The 20,980-nt window shown below is 52.3% G+C and overlaps 1 protein-coding gene across 3 annotated transcripts; it reads right to left on the bottom strand.

Annotated features, from left to right (window-relative positions):
- Positions 1-1,940: 1,940 nt before the first annotated feature.
- LOC138242434 (macrophage mannose receptor 1-like) lies at positions 1,941-15,444 on the bottom strand. 3 transcript variants are annotated; one of them, XM_069197921.1, is made up of 10 exons: positions 15,244-15,444; positions 8,111-8,251; positions 7,444-7,788; positions 6,933-7,295; positions 5,141-5,473; positions 4,501-4,803; positions 4,044-4,397; positions 3,541-3,647; positions 3,056-3,158; positions 1,941-2,272 (listed from the first exon to the last, which is right to left on the bottom strand). In XM_069197921.1, exons 2-10 carry the CDS (start codon positions 8,151-8,153, stop codon positions 2,235-2,237), a joined length of 1,989 nt encoding a protein of 662 aa, XP_069054022.1. In that variant the 5' UTR covers positions 8,154-8,251; positions 15,244-15,444; the 3' UTR covers positions 1,941-2,234. The 3 variants fall into 3 exon arrangements, with proteins under 3 accessions (XP_069054022.1, XP_069054020.1, XP_069054021.1); XM_069197919.1 differs by lacking the exon at positions 1,941-2,272 and having other exon boundaries at positions 2,973-3,158; XM_069197920.1 differs by lacking the exons at positions 1,941-2,272; positions 15,244-15,444 and having other exon boundaries at positions 2,973-3,158; positions 8,111-8,282.
- Positions 15,445-20,980: the final 5,536 nt, after the last annotated feature.

Below are 20,980 nucleotides of genomic sequence, written 5' to 3'. Positions count from 1 at the left end.
CTAGGAAAAGGTTTGCGCCGACCCACAGCGCCCTAGAAGATATGAGCGAGGAGTTTATGTGACTCCTCCCCCTCTTGCGGCCGCCCGTGTGACGTCACTTCCCCCGGAAACTCCGGGCGGCGCACAGGCGCGCAAGTTGGCGGGACTTCCGGTTGTCGCCCCTCCTCCTTCCTCTCCCACCCCCTCGACCCGCAGGAGCGAGTGAGCGCGACGGCGGCGGCGGCGGACTCGGGTAAGGCGGAATGTGTTGGTAGAGTAAAACGGCAGAGTTTAGAGACGACAAGACGATTTCAGACAGAGAAAAGTGACTTTTTTTCTGTTTAACGATAAGTTTCCGCTCGTGACTACGGTGCCGTTAGACGCGACCGTTACTGCGCGTGTGGGAGGAGGCTCGAGAGAGAGCGCTCGCGACAGGTGCGCGGCGTCGGCGTCTCCGCCAGAACCCGTCCGTTAAAATAAGAATTATTATAACTATTGTAATAATTATCAATAGAAAGTGTTGGAAACCATTCCCTCGGTGTGCAGAAACGTGCTTTAGTGGACGACATATTGCCCCTGTGCGGAAAGGAGCTGAGAAAATGCTCTCGTCAGGTTCGCAGCACCGGCGTTTTTTTGTCAAAACCGGTCAATTAAAATAATAATTCGCGTTAAACAGTGTCAGAAACCATTCCCTGAGTGAGCGAAAACTAACTTCACGGAAAGTCACGTCCCCCTCCGGTGAGTTTGTCTTGAAAGAAAATGCTCGTGTCGGGTTCACGGCGACCAAGTCTCTATCACAACCGTTGGAAACCCAAATTATTATGAATACAAGTAAAACTGTTAGAAATCATCCTCTAACTTATCGTAAATGTGCTCTGCTGAAAGTAACTGAGAAAATGCTCGCTTCAAGTCGTTAATTATTCATCATTATTCATTATTGAAGTATTAAGTTACAGGGTTTTGCCTTAGTCATAGTCGACTACAATGTGTTTTACTGACTTTTAAATATAATCCCCTCAATTTTAACCTTTTAATTAGTCTTTAAATTGACTAAAACAATCAATTTTAGTCCCTTTTTCTCGTGTAGTCTGGTTGGTTTGTATAACGGTACAAAGGTTTTAGAATTGTGTTCATTTTAAAATGCATTCAGTTGAAAATTAATTAAATATTCAGTTTATTTTTTTGCCTCGGAATATTAAGTTTATTCCCGTTTACCTACAAGTAAGGCTGTTCTTAATAATTTGTAATTGTGTGACAACCTGTAACTTGCGACGTTAAGCAAGAAACGTGCAGAAAACGACTCGGGAACCTTAACTGAGAAAATATTTCACCCATCTGATCACCCTCTGTCCCCCAGAGAGGTCAAATATGAAGGACAAGAAAGAATTGTGCAATAAAGGACAAATAATGAATCTGATATAGAGACATCATACAAATCTTTCCTAAGAAGAATCTATTTTGGCGTGGTTACTAATAATTCTTGACTTGTATGTAAGCTTTTTAAAAGTTTTTTCCCCAAAGTTTCAATGCATTATTATAAATGTATTCAGTAGAGGCCCCTGCCAATAATGACTTTGCAATAACTACAGGGGACTCACTGCCTGAGGTACTTAAAATATATATATTAAAACCAGGCAGGCAAGCAATATATCCGTTCTGTAACTCACTGGTATAAAATTATTCATAACTAGCAGCTGTGTCACCCTGCAGGGAAATCCGACACTGTTTAGATGGAAAGAAGTTCTTTTTTAACTTCTCTACCAGCGTAGTCTGTGCTTCTGGACATTTCTGTGTATTTATTTGGGGTGCTGTACGTTAAGAGGAGCATAGAAAATTGCATAAGTTACATAGTTATAAAATCCTGTAAAAATATATACCTTTATATATTACGTAGCAATCGTTTGACTAGAAATGTGCCGTTTGTATGGTAGGTTGGGGGAATACGAACACGATTCAGAACATAACCCGTGCTCAGTCCTTCTCCGATTGGCAGATGCTTTTATTAGAAATCACAACGTGTCGTGTTTTTAAACAGTGAATTCTGGACCTTACAGAGCTGCTTGTGTAGTAAAGAAAGCGAGGGGCTTCAACCCCATGTCTATCGAAGTTGATATAATGACATGTTTGTGCTGCTGCAATGCTACAGTTTTTCTACTTGCTGCATAATAAATGTGAATAATCCAGATGGGAGAGCTGTGTGAAGAAAGCCAGAGTCTCCGAGCTGTCCCACACTGCCCGGACTGGACACTCTGCTGTCAGACTGGCTCCGAGTCCAAACTGGACACACACTGGTCTGTGGACAAAACACACGACAGCAGAGTGAGACACTCAGACCAGAGACAGAGCTGGACAACACACACACACACACACACACACACACACACACACACACACACACACACACACACACACACACACACAGACTGGACTGCCAGAGCTGGACACCATACACACACACACAGACTGGACTGCCAGAGCTGGACACCATATACACACACACACAGACTGGACTGCCAGAGCTGGACACCATACACACACACACACAGACTGGACTGCCAGAGCTGGACACCATACACACACGCACACAGACTGGACTGCTAGAGCTGGACACCATACACACACGCACACAGACTGGACTGCCAGAGCTGGACACCATACACACACGCACACAGACTGGACTGCCAGACCTGGACACCATACACACACGCACACAGACTGGACTGCCAGACCTGGACACCATACACACACGCACACAGACTGGACTGCCAGAGCTGGACACCATACACACACGCACACAGACTGGACTGCCAGACCTGGACACCATACACACACACACACACGCACAGATTGGACTGCCAGAGCTGGACACCACACTCACTCACTCACTCACTCACTCACTCAGAGACTGGACTGCTAGAGCTGGACACAATATACACACCCTATATAGGCCACAAGGGTTTTTTCTGGAGCTCATGGTTCAATGCTTAATCCACTACTGTTCCTCTCAGTCACACCCAACAGTGTATCCTGTCTTGGGCGGGAGGGTCGTGTCTCAGGCAGCGGGTCTCAGACTCACCTCCACCCTCTTCTGCTGGGTAGAAAACTCGTCCGTCCGGCTGCTCTCTCCAGCGCAGAGTGTGGTTCCCCAGGAGACCCTGCTGGGCCAGCAGGTCATCCATCTGCAGACACAGACGGACTGAGCACTGAGCGCCGGGCTGTGTGCTCACAGCTGTGCTCAGTGACTCAACACTCAGGCCTGCGGCACTGTAGGACAGCTCACACGGCGCCAGCGTGCGCCTCAGACACAGCGCTAACACCCCTGGATTCGAGCAACACGGGTTCGAGCTGCGAAACATCGTGTCGCAGAGCAGATCTGCTCCGTCTCTCCTGCTGAGCCCCTGATCTGAATCCCTGAGGTTTCCCTTTATAGCCCACCTGTCGACATCTGGAACAGTCCGGCTCGTCGCGGACGCCCTCCTCGGAGTCTGAAACGCTCCCTTCCTGGGGGAACCCCAGTCACGCACCAGACACACTCAGCTCCCGGAAGGGGCTCCCGCCTACCTGCTCCAGGAGTTTGTGTTTCGTCTTGGTGGCGTTCTGAATCTGCTGTCTGCTCCCGGCGATCTTCAGCCTCAGGATGGTCCTCTTCCCCGTCCTCCTCTGTGGATCTGGGGCGACAGCCGTCGCAGGGCAGAGAGACACCCGAGAGAGAGGGAGACAGAATGAATGCTGTTGCCCCAGTTTGAAAATTGAATCAACGTTTGCCGCCACATTTGACTTGCAGTCCAGAGCGGTCCCTCAACACTGGTGTTTACCAGCCGTGCCCACTGGTTCACCCCTGATGCAGGTGTGAAAAGGGGGAGAGGAGGGGGGCCGCCTGCAATCGGGGGGTGTGGGGTCACTAACAAGGCCGACAGTCTCCTGGTTCTACACTGGAGTGCGAGATCGAGCGCAGATCTCTCCTCGCTCAGCGGTCAGGCGAGAGGCCTGGTCTGAGAGCAGACGGCTCTGCTGTCGCCACCTGCTGGTCAAACACGTGCAGAACAGGGAGTCACCCTCAGTACCTCTGGAGCAGAGGAAGCTCAGCTGCTCCTCACAGCTGCGGTTGGTCCAGCTGCCCCCTCTGTCTCTGTCCAGGGCTCCACAGGGGCTGGGAGCAGGCCGGCCCGGGGCTCCCCCTGCGCCCCAATTCTGATAGACCAGGGGAGCCTCGTTCGCCCAGAACCAGGCCCCCGAGACTCGGTTCTGCCGCAGGCCCAGCCAGACCAGAGTGGACTCAGCAGACTGGGCCTCTTCAGCAGCGTAGCTCTGCTCCTGGTGTGACAGGATATCCGCCAGGCCAGTGTGGTGAGTCTGACAGTGATCCAGGGCCTCAGCCCAGGACTTCTCCTCTCTCACCAGGACGAGCTCTCTTCTGTCTGCAAGAGAGAGACACAAATTAAAGCTGAATCTGTGTCTCTGTAGGGTCCCCAGACGCCCCATCAGGACACGAACCCAAGTGGAAAACAGAGCCGTCCTCACCCCAGTGACAGAAGAAGGGTCTGATCTCACTGCAGTCTGTCTCTGTCCATCTGCCTCTCGGGCTGCCCTGCAGGTCCACCTGCGCACATCTCTGTCCACCTGCTGACCCAGACTGCCCTCCTGCCCTCTTCCAGGGCTCGTTGTACAGGCCGATCCACACCCTGTGACCCCGCGCTGACCTCCGAACCGCCTCATTCCCACTCTGGTTCCTCACACTGACCAGCTCTGTGTGATTCTGTCTGCAGAGACTCTGGGCTTCAGTCCAGGTCTGGTTGAGTTCAATCAGGGTGACGTTACTGTGCCCTGAGCAGACAAGAAAATGTATCAGTGAGTCAAAATGTCTCTGAGATACTGGAGTGATGGACTGTCCTCTTACCTGTGTCGAGTGACAGTGGTGAAGTGTGTCTCTGATTCAGAGCAGAGAGACGTCAGTGAGACACTGGAGTGATGGACTGTCCTCTTACCTGTGTTGACTGACAGTGGTGAAGTGTGTCTCTGATTCAGAGCAGAGAGACGTCAGTGAGATACTGGAGTGATGGACTGTCCTCTTACCTGTGTTGAGTGACAGTGGTGAAGTGTGTCTCTGATTCAGAGCAGAGAGATATCAGTGAGACACTGGAGTGATGGACTGTCCTCTTACCTGTGTTGTTGAGACACATGAAGTAGTTTCTCTCCTGACAGTCTCTCTCTTCCCATCCTCCCTCAGAGTCCATCAGGACACAGACGCGCCCCTGGGTTTGAGTGTAGGGGCTCCCTGCAGCTCCCCCAGACCCCAGGTCACTCTGTGTGTTGTTATACAGACCAATCCAGGCTCCTCCTTCATCACCAGTGTTTGTGAGGCTGAGAAGTTGTCTGTGCTGCTCCTCAGTGAACACAGTGACCAGGTCTGTGTGATTGTGCCGGCAGTATTCCTGAGCTCGAACCCATGACAGTTTATAACGTATGAAGTGGAACTGGTCAGAGGAGTCTGTAGCTGTAAATAAATGAATAAGATGAATGCTCCCAAACTTTCTCTGTTCTCTAAGTTTCCAGATTCAACCTTCTGGAGATGGAGCCTGACTCTTGTCAGATATTTCAGTCAGTCAGACACTGAGCGGACAAACAGCCCACTGCTGTCGTCATGGTCTCTGTCTGTGACCCTGAGTGACACCGGAGCGAGCAGGAGGAGTGGAGTGACACTGGAGAGAGCAGGAGGAGAGGAGAGACGCTGGAGCGAGCAGGAGGAGTGGAGGGACACCGGAGCGAGCAGGAGGAGTGGAGGGACACCGGAGCGAGCAGGAGGAGTGGAGGGACACTGGAGCGAGCAGGGGGAGTGGAGGGACACCGGAGCGAGCAGGGGGAGTGGAGGGACACCGGAGCGAGCAGGGGGAGTGGAGGGACACCGGAGCGAGCAGGGGGAGTGGAGAGACACCGGAGCGAGCAGGGGGAGTGGAGAGACACCGGAGCGAGCAGGGGGAGTGGAGAGACACTGGAGCGAGGAGGAGTGGAGGGACACTGGAGCGAGCAGCAGGAGGAGTGGAGGGACACCGGAGCGAGCAGCAGGAGGAGTGGAGTGACACCGGAGCGAGCAGGAGGAGTGGAGGGACACCGGAGCGAGCAGGAGGAGTGGAGGGACACCGGAGCGAGCAGGAGGAGTGGAGGGACACTGGAGCGAGCAGGAGGAGTGGAGGGACACTGGAGCGAGCAGGGGGAGTGGAGGGACACTGGAGCGAGCAGGGGGAGTGGAGAGACACCGGAGCGAGCAGGAGGAGTGGAGGGACACCGGAGCGAGCAGGAGGAGTGGAGGGACACCGGAGCGAGCAGGAGGAGTGGAGGGACACTGGAGCGAGCAGGAGGAGTGGAGGGACACTGGAGCGAGCAGGAGGAGTGGAGGGACACTGGAGCGAGCAGGAGGAGTGGAGGGACACTGGAGCGAGCAGGAGGAGTGGAGAGACACTGGAGCGAGCAGGAGGAGTGGAGGGACACTGGAGCGAGCAGGAGGAGAGACACTGGAGCGAGCAGGAGGAGTGGAGGGACACCGGAGCGAGCAGGAGGAGTGGAGGGACACTGGAGCGAGCAGGAGGAGAGACACTGGAGCGAGCAGGAGGAGTGGAGGGACACTGGAGCGAGCAGGAGGAGTGGAGGGACACTGGAGCGAGCAGGAGGAGTGGAGGGACACTGGAGCGAGCAGGAGGAGTGGAGGGACACTGGAGCGAGCAGGAGGAGTGGAGGGACACAGGAGCGAGCAGGAGGAGTGGAGAGACACCGGAGCGAGCAGGAGGAGTGGAGGGACACAGGAGCGAGCAGGAGGAGTGGAGAGACACTGGAGCGAGCAGGAGGAGTGGAGGGACACCGGAGCGAGCAGGAGGAGTGGAGGGACACCGGAGCGAGCAGGAGGAGTGGAGGGACACTGGAGCGAGCAGCCTGTTAGCCTCTGTCAGGTTGTGACTCACCATTGTAGCAGAAGAAGGGGCTGGGATGTTGTCCACCTGCATCGTTCCAGCCACCTCTTTTATTATTATTATTATTATTATGTACACCATCTTTTAAATAGATCTTAGCGTGCTGGGCTTCTCTTCCTCCATTGGGCTCCCCAGGACTCCAGTTGCGAAACCCAGAGCGCCTCCCGTCAGACCACTCCCAGCTGTCCTGGAGCAGAGCGATCCAGACAGCGTGTCCCTGCGCCGTCGTCCTGATCTGTTCAGACTCTCCCACACTGTCCACCCGGGGCAGGTCGGAGCAGCTCTCTCTGCAGTGTCTCTGGGCGTCAGCGAAGGTCTTGTTTTCCCTGATCAGCCTGTACTGCTGGGCCCCACCTGTGAAGACAAAGATCAGGAGTGACAGTGTCTACAGCTGTGAGACTACAAATCCCATAGTGCTTTGCACACAACCGTTTCCTGTTTCCTGTTCATTCCTGTCTAAAGTTAAACTGAGCTCTCACTCTCAGATTGAGTGTTGTCTCACCTTGCCTCTCACATATGAAGTAGTTCTCCTCGCTGCAGTCTCTCTCCTCCCAGAATCCCGCTGCGTTGAGAACAGCGCAGGGGAGCCGACTCCTCCAGTGGGTGAAGGTCACGACCTCTCCGCCAGACCACCGCCAGTTCTCTCTGCAGTCTCGGTACAGGCCTATCCAGGCTGCGACATTGGGCAGGTTAGTGGTGTTGAGGACTGTGTCCATGTCTGCTGTGCTGTTGATGGAGGCCAGGTCAGTGTAGTTGTCTCTGCAGTGTCTCTGAGCGTCGGTCCAGTTCAGGGGTGAGTCCACAAAGTAGAACTTCCTGATGTGGCCGGATCCAGGAGGACAGAGCACTGGGAACAGAAAACCAAGCAGGTGGAGTTCTGGCGAGCAGCAGCAGCTGTGCTTTAAAAAGTAGTTAATAACCTCAGGCTACTCCCCGCGACCCCAGTCCCCTGAGAGAGAAGGATATCACTGGGGAGGGGGTCTGTACAGATACACAGGAGACAGAGCTCCCCTCCCTCCTCCTCTCCCTCTTTTCCAGAGAAACCGGGGCCCAGGGAGTCACCTGTAACCTTGCCTGTCGTGTCCAGGATTCGCCGGGTATCGCCCAACACCGATACCTGCGGCCCGAGTGCTGGGACGAGATTGAGGCAGAGGTCAGAGGTCACTCACCGGCCACGGCCAGTAGCAGACAGGCCAGCCCCTCCCTCTCCATCTTCGCGGTGCCGCTGGGAGGTCAGGCAGCGCGTGTCCAAGCCCTTCTCTGGACAGGCAGTGGGGTCAGTCCGCTGGCCAGCCCCTCAGACAGCAGAGCTGGGAGCCGGACAGGAAGTCACGTAGGTGATCAGCTGAGTGCGCAGTCGACACTCGGACATCATTTTCTCTCTCTCTCTCTCTCTCTCTCTCAATTCAATTCAATTCAAGGTGCTTTATTAGCATGACCGATAGGTACAATCAGTGTTGCCAAAGCAAATAAAAATAATAAAATTAACATAGAACAAAACAAAAAATAGAAGTAAAATAAAATCTACAGACATGTTACAGACATTTACAGCAAAGACATATTATATAATATCGACATATACTGTATTCGGCTGGAGCATTATTGGGAGACAGACTCACTGTTCCTCAGGCTGTGACAGGAGATCACATACTGGGCTGCCAGATCAACTGAGTTCCCTCCTCCCTCTCCCAGTAGGATTGGGACCTGTTGTGGTTTTGGCAGGTGTGGGAACTCTGGGATTAGATTTCTGAATTTCGGGAAGAATGTTTCTCTAATCCCAGAGTATCTGTCACAGTGCAGTAGGAAGTGCACCTCTGTCTCTATTTCTCCCTGCTGGCAGTGGGAGCACAGCCTGTCCTCTCTGGGCAGCCAGGTCTGCCTGTGTCGCCCAGTTTCTATGGCCAGGTTGTGGTCACTGAGCCTGTACTTCGTCAGGGTCTGTTTCTGTTTGTTATTTTTTATTTTGGTCAAATATTCAGCTAGTGTGTATTGTCTGTTTAAGGTTCTGTAGCATTCCAGTTTATGTTGTGTTTGTGTGTGTGTGTCCCAGTGTGTGAGATATTGCTGTTTGATCTGTGCTGTGATGTGGTTGAGTCTGGGTTGTGGTGCTCTAGCAGTGCTGTCCTGAGGCTGGTTAGTGTTGGTGTGGCTCAGGTCGGTGAGCCTCAGGACCAGCTGGCTCAGGGGGCTCTGTTTTGGGCTCAGCTCTTGGCTCAGCAGGGCTTTGTGGTGGTAGGAATTTTGGTCACTGTTTTTTAGGTGTAGCCAATACTTTAATATTCTTTTCTGTATGTTTATCAATAGTGGGTACTGGCCTAATTCGGCCCTGCACCCGTTGTTAGGAGTTTTTCTCTGCACACGGAGGATGATTCTACAGATCTCCATGTGCAGAGTTTCTGTGGGGTGTTTGTCCCATTGGGTGTAATCCTGGTCTGTGAGTGGACCCCAAACTTCCCTGCCGTATAGGGCAATGGGTTGGATTACACTTTCAAATATTTGGAGCCAGATTCTTGTTGGTGGGTTGATGTTGAAGAGCCTCCTTCTTATTGCGTAGAAAGCCCTGAGTGCCTTCTCCCTCAGTGCCTTCACTGCCAGGTCAAAACTCCCGGAAGAGCTGATGGTGAGACCGAGATATGTGTAGCTGGATGTGTGCTCCAATGTGTTGTTGTTCAGTGTGAATTTGTACCTGTTTCCCTGAGGTCTGGCTTTCTTCTGGAAAACCATGACTCTGGTCTTGTCCAGATTGACTGTCAGTGCCCAGGTCTGACAGTACTGCTCCAGCAGTGCCAGGTTCTGCTGCAGCCCCTGTTCTGTGGGCGACAGCAGGACCAGGTCATCTGCGTAGAGCAGGAACTTGATTTCTGTGTCGTGTAGTGTAAGACCAGGAGCTGCAGACTGCTCCAACATTCCTGCTAATTCATTGATATAGATATTGAACAGTGTTGGGCTCAGGCTGCAGCCCTGTCTCACCCCGCGGCCTTGGGTGAAGAATTTAGTCCTTTTGTTTCCAATTTTCACTGCACATTTGCTCTCTGAATACATTGATTTAATTATGTCGTACACTTTGCCCCCTATGCCACTTTGGAGTAGTTTATAAAACAATCTCTCATGCCAAATCGAGTCAAATGCTTTTTTGAAATCGACAAAGCAGGCAAAAATTTTTCCTTTGTGTTTTTGGTGGACGTGTTTGTCTATCAGTGTGTGTAGGGTGTAAATGTGATCAGATGTGCGGTGATCTGGCAAGAAGCCAATCTGACTTTTACTCAGGACATTGTGTTCGGTAAGGAAGGCCAGTATTCGTGTATTTAGGATACTGCAGAATACCTTCCCCAGGTTACTGTTCACACAGATGCCCCGGTAGTTGTTGGGATCGAGTTTATCTCCACTCTTATAGATGGGCGTGATCAGTCCTTGGTTCCAGGCCTCGGGGAAACATCCGGCTGTCATGATGAGATTGAGGAGTTTGAGCAGGGCTTGTTGCAACTTTGGGCTGCTGTGTCTCAGCATCTCATTTATGACTCCATCATGGCCACAGGCTTTGCGTGGTCTGAGGGCCTGGAGTTTGTCCAGTAGCTCCTGCTCAGTGATTGGGGAGTCTAAGGGGTTTTGGTTGTCTTTGATAGCCAATTCCAAAATTTTGAGTTTTTCATAAATGGTGTTTTGGTCTGATTGATTTGTATTTGGGAGCTTTTCATAGAGATTTTCAAAGTATGTTTGCCAGATTGTTCCATTTTGGATGGCCAATTCTTCTGGTTTTGATTTGTTTAAGTTGTTCCACTTCTCCCAGAAACAATTCTGATTTAGTGACTCCTCAATTTCTGCAAGTTGTTTGTCTATGTATGTGTTTCTTTTCTTTTTCAGCGTGTGTTTGTAAAGTTTTACCATGTCACAGTACCTGAGTCGCAGATCTGTGTTGTGTGGTTGTCTGTGTTTTTCATTTGAGACTTTTCGTAGTGCATTTCTGATGTTTTTGCACTCCGTATCAAACCACTTTTCTTTTGCTTTTGTTTTTTGGTTGTTTTTTGATGTAGTTGTTTTTAGCTTAGATTTTGATGCTAGTTTGTGGAATAGGTGATTTAGTTTTTGTGTGGCCAAGTTTATGCCTAATTTGTTGGTTTGATACGGAGTGTTTAGGAATGTGTCCATCAGTGTCTGAATTTCGTCATGGCCCAGTGCAGTTTGGTATCTGTCTAGGCTGTCTGTGTCCCATCTGTATGCCTGGTTGAGGTCATACAGCTGGCTGGGCTGTGTCAGTGTGTCTCTGTGCTGGTGTGTTCTCTTCATGTAGAGTGTGATCTGGCTGTGGTCGGAGAGAGGAGTTTGTGGCCTGACAGTGAAGGCACTGATACAGGAGGGGTCCAGGTCGGTGATGGCGTAGTCCACCACACTGCTGCCCAGAGCTGAGCTGTAGGTGAACCTGCCTAGAGAGTCCCCTCTAGTCCTGCCGTTGACGATGTACAGGCCCAGCCCTTGACAGAGCTGCAGCAGCTCGCGCCCGGTGCTGTTGACCGTGGTGTCATGGCTGCACCTGTGTGAGGTGACCGGTGTGTGGTACAGAGGGGATTGTCCGAATATGTGAGTATTTCCCTGTGTGCTGGTGAAGTCTGCCAGTGTGCCTGTTCGTGCGTTGAGGTCACCACAGAGCAGCACGTTTCCCTGGCCCTGGAAGTGACCGATCTCCGTGTGGAGACTGGGGAGAATTCCCTCACTGTAGTAGGGGGATTCTGAGGGCGGGAATCCGTCTCTCTCTCTCTCTCTCTCTCTCTCTCTCTCTCTCTCTCTCTCTCTCTCTCTCTCTCTCTCTCAATTCAATTCAATTCAATTCAAGGTGCTTTATTAGCATGACCAATGGGTACAATCAGTGTTGCCAAAGCAAATAAAAATAATAAAATTAACATAGAACAAAACAAAAAATAGAAGTAAAATAAAATCTACAGACATGTTACAGACATTTACAACAAAGACATATTATATAATATCGACATATACTGTAGGCGGCTGGAGCATTATTGGGAGACAGACTCACTGTTCCTCAGGCTGTGACAGGAGATCACATACTGGGCTGCCAGATCAACTGAGTTCCCTCCTCCCTCTCCCAGTAGGATTGGGACCTGTTGTGGTTTTGGCAGGTGTGGGAACTCTGGGATTAGATTTCTGAATTTCGGGAAGAATGTTTCTCTAATCCCAGAGTATCTGTCACAGTGCAGTAGGAAGTGCACCTCTGTCTCTATTTCTCCCTGCTGGCAGTGGGAGCACAGCCTGTCCTCTCTGGGCAGCCAGGTCTGCCTGTGTCGCCCAGTTTCTATGGCCAGGTTGTGGTCACTGAGCCTGTACTTCGTCAGGGTCTGTTTCTGTTTGTTATTTTTTATTTTGGTCAAATATTCAGCTAGTGTGTATTGTCTGTTTAAGGTTCTGTAGCATTCCAGTTTATGTTGTGTTTGTGTGTGTGTGTCCCAGTGTGTGAGATATTGCTGTTTGATCTGTGCTGTGATGTGGTTGAGTCTGGGTTGTGGTGCTCTAGCAGTGCTGTCCTGAGGCTGGTTAGTGTTGGTGTGGCTCAGGTCGGTGAGCCTCAGGACCAGCTGGCTCAGGGGGCTCTGTTTTGGGCTCAGCTCTTGGCTCAGCAGGGCTTTGTGGTGGTAGGAATTTTGGTCACTGTTTTTTAGGTGTAGCCAATACTTTAATATTCTTTTCTGTATGTTTATCAATAGTGGGTACTGGCCTAATTCGGCCCTGCACCCGTTGTTAGGAGTTTTTCTCTGCACACGGAGGATGATTCTACAGATCTCCATGTGCAGAGTTTCTGTGGGGTGTTTGTCCCATTGGGTGTAATCCTGGTCTGTGAGTGGACCCCAAACTTCCCTGCCGTATAGGGCAATGGGTTGGATTACACTTTCAAATATTTGGAGCCAGATTCTTGTTGGTGGGTTGATGTTGAAGAGCCTCCTTCTTATTGCGTAGAAAGCCCTGAGTGCCTTCTCCCTCAGTGCCTTCACTGCCAGGTCAAAACTCCCGGAAGAGCTGATGGTGAGACCGAGATATGTGTAGCTGGATGTGTGCTCCAATGTGTTGTTGTTCAGTGTGAATTTGTACCTGTTTCCCTGAGGTCTGGCTTTCTTCTGGAAAACCATGACTCTGGTCTTGTCCAGATTGACTGTCAGTGCCCAGGTCTGACAGTACTGCTCCAGCAGTGCCAGGTTCTGCTGCAGCCCCTGTTCTGTGGGCGACAGCAGGACCAGGTCATCTGCGTAGAGCAGGAACTTGATTTCTGTGTCGTGTAGTGTAAGACCAGGAGCTGCAGACTGCTCCAACATTCCTGCTAATTCATTGATATAGATATTGAACAGTGTTGGGCTCAGGCTGCAGCCCTGTCTCACCCCGCGGCCTTGGGTGAAGAATTTAGTCCTTTTGTTTCCAATTTTCACTGCACATTTGCTCTCTGAATACATTGATTTAATTATGTCGTACACTTTGCCCCCTATGCCACTTTGGAGTAGTTTATAAAACAATCTCTCATGCCAAATCGAGTCAAATGCTTTTTTGAAATCGACAAAGCAGGCAAAAATTTTTCCTTTGTGTTTTTGGTGGACGTGTTTGTCTATCAGTGTGTGTAGGGTGTAAATGTGATCAGATGTGCGGTGATCTGGCAAGAAGCCAATCTGACTTTTACTCAGGACATTGTGTTCGGTAAGGAAGGCCAGTATTCGTGTATTTAGGATACTGCAGAATACCTTCCCCAGGTTACTGTTCACACAGATGCCCCGGTAGTTGTTGGGATCGAGTTTATCTCCACTCTTATAGATGGGCGTGATCAGTCCTTGGTTCCAGGCCTCGGGGAAACATCCAGCTGTCATGATGAGATTGAGGAGTTTGAGCAGGGCTTGTTGCAACTTTGGGCTGCTGTGTCTCAGCATCTCATTTATGACTCCATCATGGCCACAGGCTTTGCGTGGTCTGAGGGCCTGGAGTTTGTCCAGTAGCTCCTGCTCAGTGATTGGGGAGTCTAAGGGGTTTTGGTTGTCTTTGATAGCCAATTCCAAAATTTTGAGTTTTTCATAAATGGTGTTTTGGTCTGATTGATTTGTATTTGGGAGCTTTTCATAGAGATTTTCAAAGTATGTTTGCCAGATTGTTCCATTTTGGATGGCCAATTCTTCTGGTTTTGATTTGTTTAAGTTGTTCCACTTCTCCCAGAAACAATTCTGATTTAGTGACTCCTCAATCTCTCTCTCTCTCTCTCTCTCTCAGTTCCCTGTGTTCCAGGTACTACAGGAAATAACATCAGCACTTATTGATTAACTAGGCAAATCAAGACAGTTCCTATCTGTCCAGAACTCTGAATAGCACACTGTACAGTAAGTTAAGTCTGTAAAGAAGGAAAAACTGACCTGTCCCAATTTTCATTGTCTCTTTGTCTCAGTTCCCTGTGTTCGTGGTGCAGTTACAATAAAATACCAGTTATTTATTAACTAGGCAAATCAGACTCCTTCTGGGGCATCAGCTATGGATTGTGTTCTAAAAAAAGCAGGAGCAGGACACTGAGACCTGTTGTCATGAAACCCCCCTCTGTTCAGACTCCTGCGCGAGGGGGAGAGTCCATCAGGTGAGAGGAGAGCCTGACACAGGCCAGAGCCCCACCGGGAGCACAGGGTTCAAACACAGAGTCACTGAGTCTGTCATTGCCCCCGGTCCTGCGCCCCAGACTCTTCCAGAGCCCCACCAGGAGCAAAGGGTTCAAACACAGAGTCACCGAGTCCGTCATTGCCCCCGGTCCTGCGCCCCAGACTCTTCCAGAGCCCCACCAGGAGCACAGGGTTCAAACACAGTCACTGAGTCTGTCATCGCCCCCGGTCCTGTGCCCCAGACTCTTCCAGAGCCCCACCAGGAGCAAAGGGTTCAAACACAGAGTCACCGAGTCTGTCATTGCCCCTGGTCCTGCGCCCCAGACTCTTCCAGAGCCCCACCAGGAGCACAGGGTTCAAACACAGTCACTGAGTCTGTCATCGCCCCCGGTCCTGCGCCCCGGACTCTTCCAGAGCCCCACCAGGAGCACAGGGTTCAAACACAGTGTCACTGAGTGTGTCATCGCCCCCGGTCCTGCGCCCCAGACTCTTCCAGAGCCCCACCAGGAACACAGGGTTCAAACAGAGTCACATTTAAACACATTAGATCTCTGTATCAATTGGTGCTCTCCCTGTATTAATGGATGTGCTCTCTCTGTATTAACTGGTGATCTCCCTGTGTTTTAATTGCCCCTCAGGGGTGAGTACAGTGCCCTGGGCTGCTGCTCTCCCACACTAACCTCTGCTCCTCGGTGTGTCCCTCCGTCTCGGCGCCTGGCTGGGTGGGAGACGAGCTCTCTGTCTGCCTGCGCTGTTATCGCTCTCTGTCTCGCTGATACAGCCGGTATGGAAATGGGAGAGCGGTCACGTGGCCCCAGCTCACAGCTCGGACAAGGGTGTGTCTGTGAAGCCCACAGAAAACACATCTGACACAGATCCCTCCTGCTCTGGAGCCCCACAGGGGCAGAAACTGTTGCATCCCTCTACCCCAGCTCCAGAGCACAGCCCCTCTACCCCAGCTCCAGAGCTCAGCCCCCTCTACCCCAGCTCCGGAGCTCAGCCCCCTCTACCCCAGCTCCGGAGCTCAGCCCCCTCTACCCCAGCTCCAGAGCTCAGCCCCCTCTACCCCAGCTCCAGAGCTCAGCCCCCTCTACCCCAGCTCCAGAGCTCAGCCCCCTCTACCCCAGCTCCAGAGCTCAGCCCCTCTACCCCAGCTCCGGAGCTCAGCCCCCTCTACCCCAGCTCCAGAGCTCAGCCCCCTCTACCCCAGCTCCAGAGCTCAGCCCCCTCTACCCCAGCTCCAGAGCTCAGCCCCCTCTACCCCAGCTCCAGAGCTCAGCCCCCTCTACCCCAGCTCCAGAGCTCAGCCCCCTCTACCCCAGCTCCAGAGCTCAGCCCCCTCTACCCCAGCTCCAGAGCTCAGCCCCCTCTACCCCAGCTCCAGAGCTCAGCCCCTCTACCCCATCTTTACTGACTAGCCCATTACCGAAACAACACAACACCCCCTCTACCCCAGCTCCAGGGCTCAGCCCCCTCTACCCCAGCTCCAGAGCTCAGCCCCTCTACCCTCTACCCCAGCTCCAGGGCTCAGCCCCTCTACCCCAGCTCCAGGGCTCAGCCCCTCTACCCCAGCTCCAGGGCTCAGCCCCCTCTACCCCAGCTCCAGAGCTCAGCCCCCTCTACCCCAGCTCCAGAGCTCAGCCCCCTCTACCCCAGCTCCAGAGCTCAGCCCCCTCTACCCCAGCTCCAGAGCTCAGCCCCCTCTACCCCAGCTCCAGAGCTCAGCCCCCTCTACCCCAGCTCCAGAGCTCAGCCCCCTCTACCCCAGCTCCAGAGCTCAGCCCCCTCTACCCCAGCTCCAGAGCTCAGCCCCCTCTACCCCAGCTCCAGAGCTCAGCCCCCTCTACCCCAGCTCCAGAGCTCAGCCCCCTCTACCCCAGCTCCAGAGCTCAGCCCCTCTACCCTCTACCCCAGCTCCAGGGCTCAGCCCCTCTACCCCAGCTCCAGAGCTCAGCCCCCTCTACCCAAGCTCCAGAGCTCAGCCCCCTCTACCCCAGCTCCAGAGCCCAGCCCCCTCTACCCCAGCTCCAGAGCTCAGCCCCTCTACCCCATCTTTACTGACTAGCCCATTACCGAAACAACACAACACCCCCTCTACCCCAGCTCCAGGGCTCAGCCCCCTCTACCCCAGCTCCAGGGCTCAGCCCCCTCTACCCCAGCTCCAGAGCTCAGCCCCTCTACCCTCTACCCCAGCTCCAGGGCTCAGCCCCTCTACCCCAGCTCCAGGGCTCAGCCCCTCTACCCCAGCTCCAGGGCTCAGCCCCTCTACCCCAGCTCCAGGGCTCAGCCCCTCTACCCCAGCTCCAGGGCTCAGCCCCTCTACCCCAGCTCCAGAGCTCAGCCCCTCTACCCCAGCTCCAGAGCTCAGCCCCTCTACCCCAGCTCCAGAGCTCAGCCCCTCTACCCCAGCTCCAGAGCTCAGCCCCTCTACCCCAGCTCCAGAGCTCAGTCTCTGTCTCTGCCCGAGTGGCTCTGCAGGCTCTGTTCTCATCTCACAGATTCAGTTCATTAGAACTGTTTTGGTGAAGGGACTTGGAATTTTATTTCATATAATAATGTTTTGCAGTGGTCTTAGCTTGTTAGTGAGTGATTCTTTTCCATCACTGTGATTGTTTATTATTCAGAGGTGACCTTTCATGGCAGTAGTTTAAACTTTTACAGACAAGACGGCAAGATTTATGATCTGGGAATGGAGACGTTTTAAACACTCAGTATTTGACACCTGAGCGTCGGGTCATGTCTGAAGTCAGAGTTTTCTCTTTGTAACTCCACACCCTGATGAATAAACCTGCTTGGCTTCTTACTGCAGTGGTGACCGAGTTGTAGTTGTGGTTTGCGATCTCGGTCTCTTTCACTCAGAGGACAGGCAGTGGCTGCTCTGCGGGTCTTGTGCTGCAGCTTGGGTTTATTCAGTTCTCTGTAGTACGGCTTATTAAGCTTCTCCAGACGCTGGCGATTTAACTGAGAGCGGATTTACATCAGGGACCCTTTGCTGAGACCATTGGAAGAGCTGAGTCTGTGTGCGGCCCGTCCTGGTGTTTCTCTCCCCCTCTCTCAGCAGGTCCAGAGCTGCCCCCAGAGGCCCGGGCGGCGATGAGCTCAGCTCAGCTCCCCCAGTGTGAGTCTCTAGGAGGCGGCCGCAGGACCTCGGAGAGGGCAGGTCACCCCCCACCTCCCCCAGGGAGGGCGAGACCACCCTTCACTCTGACGCCTGAGCAGGGCAATCGGAGGAGGTGGCGGTGGTGCTGTAGGCGAGTGGAGGCTACATCCAGTCACCACCGGGGGGCGCTGTGTGAGATACCTGAGGGTCATGCAGGAGGGGTAAGAGATGTACGCTGAGAAACACGGACAGTTACCCCCTACATACGCACACACACACACAGACAGACACAGAGTCCTAGACGTGCAAAATAAGTTTGTTTCTCATTCAAACGGGAGGTGTCTGACTTCCGCTCCTCTTTCAGGTGTCTGAGAGTATTTGTGTGTTTTTTGGGGGTTTTGCTATGCAGACGGCACCACGCCCCCTTCTGCACACCCGTGTTTGTCACGCACCAGGTGTGTGTGTGTCTCGCCTGTTGGTGTTCAGCAGTGGAGATGCTGTCGTCTTCTCTGTTGTCCCTGTGTGTCTGTCACCCGTGTCGGCAGAGTGTCAGTGCAGTCCTTGAGTGCTGTGTTCATTTTCCTCGTAGTGTCATAATGTTTGCCCTGGGACAGACCAGGTGAGATGTACAGGCTGAGTCAGAATGCTGTCGACGACTTTGACAAGTTTACTACAAATTAATTACATGGGTTACCGTGACAAAAAGCATCAATATCAGAGTTTCTAACGGTTGCCTTGCGATCCTTCGCCGTCGGGGGAGGAGAAAACAGAACTTCAGTGAAATAACTGGCGCTCGTACCCGTCGACAGCATTCTGGCACAGAGCTGTGAGGAAGAGGAGTGCGGTGCTACCGAGTCTTCTTCAGCCGACATGCCCCGCTTGAGCCGAGCCCCGCCGGACGTGAAGGAACGGGATGTCACCTCGTGCTGCTGACCTGGTGACCTTCGGCGTCCCCAGACCGCGAGCGGAGGGTGGACAGCCTGGGTTCTTCTCCGAGTGAGTGTTGGGTTGTTTCGGTACTGGGCTAGTCAGTAAAGCGAACGGTACTTTTCCAAATTGGCTCTCGTTAGTAGCAGTAGTATTGGGTGATCACAGTCATGTTGAGTCGCTGAACCAGTCGGGTGTCTTTCCTGAACATTGACCGATATGGATGTTTATCGTGAAGGATGTTCGTTCTGTTTTTCACTCAACCAATCAAACTCTGTACTGGGTTGTTGCCATAATCGTTAGTCACTAAACCGGCATTTTTCCCCAAAATTATTGTATTGTATTGGATATTCACTGTACTGTGCTAGTGCTAGTTTCTACATCAGCCACTCTCTGTCCTGAAGAATGTTTGAATATTTACTGTCCTTGATATACACTGTCGTGGTTAATTACGAAACCAGTCATTCTCCTTGTGAGATGTTCACTGGAAAGGTAAGTCCCTTCAATAGTTATTCAATAATAATAAACTGTTTTATATAGCGCCTTTAAAGGTGGCTTCTCAAAGTGCTTTACGGGATGACAATAACAATAAATAAGAAGACTACACCAGATCAAACACAATGACAGCACACAGAGGAGACCGGGGGTGGTGGCACTAGGAGAAGCAGAGGGGTGAAGGACAGAACCAGTTCAGGAGAGGCTCTTCTGAAGAAGAGGGTTTGGACTCTGGATTTGAAGGAGTTTGGAGAAGGTGACTCTCTGATATCCTTGGGAAATATCTGATATTTCATGTTAATTATTTAATGGAATATTCACCACACTGGGTGTTCATCGTATTGGGTATACACTACAATCTTTTTGATTGATTATTGTATTGGATAGTCACTGTGATCTTGTAAGTTCCAAACCAGTGGTTTTCCCAATTAATTATTGTATTGGATCGTCCCTGTACTGGGAGTCACCCCCTTGCTGGTCACCACTTCAGACTCGTTCTGTCCTGAATCATTTGTGAATTGAATATTAACTGTACTGGAGATTCATTTTAACTGTCAGTTGCAAAACCAGCCGCTTTTTGGATGTCCACTGGAGGGAAAGTGTCCAAACCAGTTGGTTTCTTTCCTGAGTGATGATATTATTGCGTGTTCACTGTACTCGGTGGTCACTGTAATGGTCAGTCTGTCTCTGTCCTGAGGAACTGCTGTGTGAATGTTCACTGTACTCAGTGGTCACTGTAATGGTCAGTCATTCTCTGTCCTGAAGACCCGCTGTATGAATGTTCACTGTACTCAGTGGTCACTGTAATGGTCAGTCATTCTCTGTCCTGAGGAACTGCTGTGTGAATGTTCACTGTACTCAGTGGTCACTGTAATGGTCAGTCCGTCTCTGTCCTGAGGAACTGCTGTGTGAATGTTCACTGTACTCAGTGGTCACTGTAATGGTCAGTCCGTCTCTGTCCTGAAGACCCGCTGTATGAATGTTCACTGTACTTGATTTTCACAGTCACGGTTAATTGTTAAAGCAGTCATTCTCTTTATGAGACATTCACTGGACAGGACAGTCGCTACAGTAGCCAGTGTCACTGCTTGTCAGTTATTTTACTGCATGCTCGCTGTCTCGGCCCCTGTCCTGAGGAACTGCTGCATTGGACGATGATTGCAGGGGCTGGTCGCTGCACGGGGCGCCGGGGACGGACAGAGTAATGGGCACGCCTCACGAAGAAGGATGATATGTTTCCCAGTGTGTGAATCGCACTTGGAAAGGACTCTTGTGTATTCATGTCAATATTGTCTGCTGATGTTTCTGCCCTAAAAAGACCCGTTCAGATCTGCAGCTGAGTATGTGAGCGTTTGGAGCTGCGTGACGGACCTGACAGACGTTGGAAGAGGTCAGGTACTCGGGACCCGGGATCGCAGGGGTGGTCCGTCTCTCCGAATCGCCGGCAGAACTACTCGCCGTGTGCAGGGGCGCGGCGTGGAAGATCCCCAGGGAGACCGGCACCAGGAAAGAGCCGCGGTCGTCGCCAGCGGGGACAGACGGGCGCGTAGCGGCAGAGGTGCCGAGACCCACCACACCCACAGCGGCCTCCGAAACCAGCGCCGGGCCGGATCGCCCCCCCCGTGGCCCTCCCGACGCCACCCGCACTCGGCTGGAGGAGGGGGCACAGCACCCTGGGATAGAGGAGGACTCCCGAGAGGCCAGGGAGCTGGGAACCAGCTCCGCACCCTCCTTCCCGGGACTTCCCACGGAGGCTCAGCGCCCTATGGATCAGGGGGGTGGGGGAGGGGTGTTCGACTCGATCCCGGTGCCGACCAGCGGGGTCGTGCGGGGACAGGGGAGCGTCCCCAGGGAACGGCTTCGTGGTCCCCGGCCGCCGCCGCCGCCGCCGCCGC

The sequence above is a fragment of the Lepisosteus oculatus genome, chromosome 14, assembly GCF_040954835.1.
Source record: "Lepisosteus oculatus isolate fLepOcu1 chromosome 14, fLepOcu1.hap2, whole genome shotgun sequence".
Taxonomy (NCBI): domain Eukaryota; kingdom Metazoa; phylum Chordata; class Actinopteri; order Semionotiformes; family Lepisosteidae; genus Lepisosteus; species Lepisosteus oculatus.
This window is presented reverse-complemented; position numbering and strand designations above follow the sequence as displayed.